The 6,905-nt window shown below is 37.3% G+C and overlaps 1 protein-coding gene across 1 annotated transcript; it reads left to right on the top strand.

The window, feature by feature from the left end:
- LOC107584718 (60S ribosomal protein L13-like) lies at positions 1-4,570 on the top strand. Its single transcript, XM_016271434.1, has 5 exons — positions 1-96; positions 501-616; positions 707-848; positions 2,894-3,084; positions 4,337-4,570. The coding sequence occupies exons 2-5, from the start codon at positions 513-515 to the stop codon at positions 4,533-4,535; spliced, it is 636 nt and encodes a 211-aa protein (XP_016126920.1). The 5' UTR covers positions 1-96; positions 501-512; the 3' UTR covers positions 4,536-4,570.
- The last annotated feature ends 2,335 nt before the right edge of the window (positions 4,571-6,905 follow it).

Raw genomic sequence — 6,905 nt, 5'->3', positions numbered from 1 at the left:
AAACCCGGCTTCACACTTCCGGCTCGTTTCTTCACTTCCCTTGAAACTCCGCGTTGTCATTTCCTTTTCCTTTTCCGCCATTTTCCGCTACATACGGTATGTGCATTAATTCCGGCTAAACATCAAGTTTATCCGCATTAATCCTTATTAACTGTTTATCATGTGATATTTTAAGTAGTCCAGTCTCAAAGTGTAATGTGTTTAATGTGCAAACTTGCCTCTATTGCCAGTATTATACATTATTGAGAGATGAAAAAAGGTCATTTTAGTACACAGTACTCTGTCGCATTCTCCATACTCCGTGTGCTTGTGTGAATATCAGTTTGGACGGGTACACAAAATAAACATAATTGCTAAAGTGTTTTAATGGCTTTCATGAGCGTGCAATTCTTTATACAACTATAAACGACCGTGCAAAGCTTCAGTTAATGCTAGTTGAGCTATATGTGAACGTGGAGCAGGGGACTGTGATTATTACTGTAACGTTTCTTTTACACCAGGAGTGAACAGTCATGGCTCCCAGCCGGAATGGCATGATCTTGAACCCTCACTTTCATAAAGACTGGCAGAAGAGAGTGCGCACCTGGTTCAACCAGCCTGCCAGAAAGATCCGCAGGTAACACTAAGTCTGTACTGACAAATGGATTTGAATAGTTCATGGAAAGCATCACTTTATTAAAATGCATCTCTCTTGTTTTTTCCTCAGACGAAAGGCCCGTCAGGCAAAGGCCCGCCGCATCGCTCCAAGACCGGTTGCTGGACCTCTTCGGCCAGCGGTCAGGTGTCCAACCATCCGCTATCACACCAAGGTCCGTGCCGGACGCGGGTTCACCCTGGAGGAGTTGAAGGTGAGGTTGATGCCACATTATTGCTAGTTTAAGCAGTTAGTTCACAAAAATGCAACCCTGGACTACAAAACCAGTCATAATTGGTCAATTATTTGAAATTGATATTTACTAGTGATGTCAAACGATTAATCGCGATTAATCGCATCCAAAAAAGTTGATTTACATAAGGGCCTTTCGCACCGCTTTAGTTCCAGAACTAAATGTTCAGTACTAAAGTACTGGGACGATTTTGCACGAACTATTTCCCGGTACTATTTAAAGGGTTGCATTCGCACCAACAGTGTGTACTAGGAAGTGACGTAAGCCGGTCGACAGCGACGTCATTTGTGCGCGGCGTTCAACAACAGAAACAAAGAAGAACAACATTAACAACAGGAGGATGGAGGACGCTGTGATCGGAGCTGTTTTTGTTGTGTCTCGCGGGTTTCACAATAATGGACATGGAAAGTCGACGTATACGTAAAGCGATTGAAAGAACGGAAAGGAGGACTAAGAATTTCCAAAGACAACTGGCAGTGCTACAAGTGCCTGCACTTCAGCGTCCGTCCATCTATCGCTGTTCTCCATACTTGCGAAATAAGTTGACACAATGTTTACAGTTACACGGCGTTTTAAATCATGGCGGGTGAGAGCGTTTTCATACGCGTTTGGCCAATCAATGTCTACTTGCGTCACGGTTAGTACCAGTTGTGCTGGTTAGACCCTGCTCCGGAGTAGGAGCTCATTTGGTTTTCGAAAAGGCAGTCCGGTACTAAAATCGCACCCAGTTCCGGCGGTGCGAAAACACCAAAAAGTGGGTAGTTCCACAATTAGTTCTGGTACTATGAAAAGGTTCCTGCGGTGCGAAAGGCCCTTATTATATATGTTTGTGTACTGTTTATGTATATATAAATACACACACAGAGTTTTTTTTTTTCTTTTTTTGTTTTTTTACATATACATTTATATATTTATATTATATCTTATATGTAAATATTTTTAATATATGAACATATTTTTCTTAAATGTATATTTTGTTTATTTTATTTATATATATATATATATATTTATACACAGTACATACTCGTATATTATGTAAACAAACTTATTTTGGATGCGATTAATCATTTAACAGCATTAATATTTATATCTGAAAGCTAAATAAATAAGCTTTCCATTGATGTATGGTTTGTTAGAATAAAAAATTATAAATAAATAAATATATATATTAGATAATCACATAGCAATGCATATTACTAATCAAAAATTAAGCTTTGATATATTTACGGTAGGAAATTTATAAAATATCTCCATGGAACATGATCTTTACTTAATATCCTAATCATTTTTGGCATAAAAGAAAAATCGATAATTTTGACCCATACAATGTATTGTTGGCTATTGCTACAAATATAGCCTACCTGTGACTTCAGACTGGTTTTGTGGTCCAGGGTCACAAATATGAAAATTGTAGTTTACTCACCCTCACTCTTTGATTAATGTTTGAAACACAAGACATTAAATGAAACTTGAAGTTTCTGTCTCCCACCTTGAAAATCCAGGTAACCAAAACTTGGATCCGAAAAGGCCATGGTGTATATGTTGTTGTTGTACATGTATAGACAGTTGTATATGAATGATTTTTATTAGGACATTTATTCACATAAACACACATCGTAACTCTTCACAAGACTTGGATTAAACCATTTTATGTGGTTTATTTTACAACACATTGTCCTTTTCGGATCTTCCTGTTTTGGTTACCTGGACTTTCAAAGATTGGACCGAACCCTCTCAAGATAAACCAAAGTCTTGTGGGTTTGGAATGACATGAGGGTGAGTAAATGATAACAATTGTTATTTTGTGTGAACTAAAATAAAAATTCTCTCTCATTTATGGTTATTTCAGACAGTCAAATGATGATAATTCTCCGGAATCTCTGTACTTCATTGATGATCTCCTTTGAACCCTATTTGCTGATGACTGTTGATGCTGAAATTGTTGATGTGTTCCAGTACAATCAAGTCTCGCATGTCTCACATTGCTCTGTAATTTGCTTGTACAGGCAGCAGGAATCAACAAAAAGGTGGCCCGCACCATCGGCATCGCCGTTGACCCTCGCCGGCATAACCGATCCACAGAGTCTCTGCAGGCCAACGTTCAGAGGCTGAAGGAGTACCGCTCCAAACTCATCATCTTCCCCAGGAAGGCTTCTGCACCCAAGAAGGGAGACGGCACTGTAAGTGGCTTCCTTTAGTTCATAACTCCGACCTTTCTTGGGATAAATATTGTTTTGAAGCTATGCGATTCGTTGTAAATCATATCCTTCAATGCATAATTAATATGGCAGGTCTAAAATGCAGTTTATTGTAATTGGTAACAGCTTTAGTGTTTGCAGTCAATTGATGACACTTTCTCCGGAATCTCTGCACATCCTTGATGACTTTCGAACCCTTTTACAGCTGATGACTGCATACTCTTTAGCCTTATTCAGTAGTGTTGTTTTGTTTGTGTTTGGTTGTTTGACACGCTTTGTGTTGTGTGTGTGTGTGTGTGTGTGTGTGTGTGTGTGTGTTGTCACCAATGTCATTTCCAGTCAAAACGCATTGCACACGGCAAGATTTGGAGTCGTAGCCTGTTCCAGATATTTAGCCTGCTAAATATTTCTCTGGCATTTTCTGCAAGCAGTCTGCTATCACTGATTTACAGCATAAGCTATCAGAATTTCATTTTTGGCCATGTAAATATTAGCAATCTTAAATTCATAGTTATGGCATTGAATGTTGCACTGCCAAAATAATCTTTCTCATTAAATCGAGGCACATTTACTTGAGATGCATATGTTTACTTTGAACATAGGTTGTTTTTGAGATATTGAACAAAATAAAGTTGTTTAAAACCTACCAAATATGTAAATGAAATCTGGTTTTCCCTTTGAATTTATTAGATTTTTCTTGAATCATTGGCAGATGATGTTTTTCTATATTTTGATCAATTTTTCAGTAAACAATACATTTTTGTCATGTTGTTTCTCAAGTAAATGAATCTTTAAACATTTTCACACGAGAACAAGACAAATATAGTGAGGAAGATCATCACTTTGTCGGTGTGTGGTTAGAAGGTGCAGTAAAAAATGATTTCCATATTCTAGTGGTTGCTGGCAGAGGCGTAGGAACTTGAGCTTTACAAAATGAATTAAAGTAATGGAGATATTTTGGAAGTTGTATTTGCAGACCCTATTGATGTATTGTTTCATTCAATTTATTCCTTAATTTATACGTTTCTTTGAAGTACATTTTCTTCAAGTCATAAATTTACCTTCATAAAACCTGCAGAGCTGTAAAAGCTTAATGTATTAAATGATACTCAGGCCAGGGGGATAAAAACAAACTATATATTGTTTGAAGGCTTAAACTGGTCTTATTTCATGTCGGGAATAAGATGCAGGTAGAGAAATGTGTGGAAATAAGGTGTTTAATGTAAACTCCGCTCTTGATATATAATGTAGTGTTCTGCTGCAACTGAGGAAGTGTCCATATTTTCTGCAGGTGTACAAGAAAGAGAAGGCCCGCGTGATCTCAGAGGACGAGAAGAACTTCAAGGCCTTTGCCACCCTGCGTATGGCCCGTGCCAACGCCCGTCTGTTCGGCATCCGTGCCAAGAGGGCGAAGGAGGCCGCCGAGCAGGACCCCGAAAAGAAGAAATAAACCGTACTTTGTAAGAAACTGTCAAAAAATAAATGTAAAAAAAAAAATCTGTTGATTTGTCTGCTTTTAAGAGGATGTGTATGGTTTGCTTTTTTGTCTCAAGTGACTTACTTAGATAGGGCTGGGTTTTGACACAAATTTCACGATTCGATTCTCATTCGCAAGCTTGCGATTCGATTCAATATCGATTATTTTGGATATACATCAGGTACAGTACATGCCAAATTTTCTCAAGGAAAAAAAATCAACTAATGCTGTAAAATATACATGAGTCAGTTGGTAGGCTACTACTTTATAATATTGAAGGTTAAAATCAATGACGTTTTTACAATAATAAAGTTAGTTACATATTTCTACTTCAATTCGTTTTTTTTAATTATATATAAACATTTAAATGGTGGCAGTCTTAACTTGATGGATTTATTCAAACAAATTAAACATTGAAGAACAGTAAAAAAAAAAATGAATGTTATATGGTGCATATATTAAGCAAAATGTCCCTCTGTACAGTTTTTTTCTATGTGATTAATGAGTTTATGATCACTGATTGTTTTTCTGAGGTAAATGTGACGTTACGTGACATTGTTTAGAAGCCATATTATATTGACGTCTTTGCACGGCTGAAACACTGATTGAGCGATTACATGAGACAGGATACGGATTGTAAAGTTATCCTCTTTCTTTTAACTTTCCTTCGGATGTTTAGTCATGTTTATTTTGTGCTGAAGCTGGTATTAATGTGGAGGAGACGATCAGTTCACGTCTGTTGAACTGAGGCGCTACAGCGATCTGTCACTCCACATTAAACCGTGCCAAAACGGCATTTAAGTTTGAAATACTTTAATACAATGGACAGAATTTGAAATCTGAGGCTTTGTTTATTATTAAAAGTACCAAAAGCACAATGCTTATCGAGATTTATTGGATGGGAAGTGCCCTTCAACGTTCTGTCCATTAACTGAAAACCCTCTGTACAGTTTTTTTCTATGTGATTAATGAGTTTATGATCACTGATTGTTTTTCTGAGGTAAATGTGACGTTACGTGACATTGTTTAGAAGCCATATTATATTGACGTCTTTGCACGGCTGAAACACTGATTGAGCGATTACATGAGACAGGATACGGATTGTAAAGTTATACTCTTTCTTTTAACTTTCCTTCGGATGTTTAGTCATGTTTATTTTGTGCTGAAGCTGGTATTAATGTGGAGGAGACGATCAGTTCACGTCTGTTGAACTGAGGCGCTACAGCGATCTGTCACTCCACATTAAACAGCGCCAAAACGGCATTTAAGTTTGAAATACTTTAATACAATGGACAGAATTTGAAATCTGAGACTTTGTTTATTATTAAAAGTACCAAAAGCACAATGCTTATCGAGATTTATTGGATGGGAAGTGCCCTTCAACGTTCTGTCCATTAACTGAAAACAGGCTTGACTAATCGATTCTTGGGATATCGTTCCGTTAAAATGAGAATCGATTAATATCGAGATATCGATATTTTTTGCCCAGCCCTACTGATGTTAAGGAGTTCCTCTCCCTACAGACAATTTCTTAAGGCTCTGATGATGCAAACAATGCTTTTTGTACTTTCTGTTTGAGTATGCTTAAAAACAAGTCATTGGTTTGATTCCTGTTGAACAAGCATTTATAAAATGTATGTATCTAAAATACCTTGCAAATACATAACCTTTTATAGGGGAGCGAGATGGCTATTTTTAATATTCACCAGAAGATGGCAGTGTTTACCTTTATTGATTTTGGGAGTTTTCTAAGTGGTTGGTTTAGCAATAACACTTTTTTTCCCCCTCTTAGATAACTGCTAACTTTATTTTTTATGCTGGATCTGGGTAAGGACAGCATTTAAAGTATTTTTCCAGGCCTGCGGTAGTTAGACTTGCTGAAGGGATAGTCCACCAAGAATTGTAGTTTTAATCATAATTTAAGAATTATGATCATTTACTCACAAACCTGAATATGTTTCTATATAGATGTTTTGCAGAATGTTGTGAATCAAACAACATTGGAGACAGCTGATTGTCAGTGTGTGGGTAGGGGAAAAAAAATATTTTTGTCCACTGAAGAAAGTCTGATACCGATACAGATCAGCCGTTTCAATGCTTATAAATGCCAACATTCTCTGTCCTGTAGGTGATGTCATAATGTCCGGTGCTGGTTTTGGTGGATGAATGGACTGTGGGTGTATTATGCAAACATTGCATTCCCACATCATATGCTCGTTCGAGAAGAATACATATCTTATCTCAGTTCATGCCAGGGCTGTGTTTTGGTGCTATCTTTGCTTGTATTGTGTGCCCTGTTTTATAAACTCGTTTCTTTGAGGCTTTTGCACACGGATGGTTTAG

Source organism: Sinocyclocheilus grahami, unplaced genomic scaffold (assembly GCF_001515645.1).
Source record: "Sinocyclocheilus grahami isolate Dianchi unplaced genomic scaffold, SAMN03320097.WGS_v1.1 scaffold62.1, whole genome shotgun sequence".
NCBI lineage: Eukaryota > Metazoa > Chordata > Actinopteri > Cypriniformes > Cyprinidae > Sinocyclocheilus > Sinocyclocheilus grahami.
The sequence above is the reverse complement of the archived record's forward strand: the minus strand, read 5'-3'. Positions and strand labels throughout refer to the sequence as shown.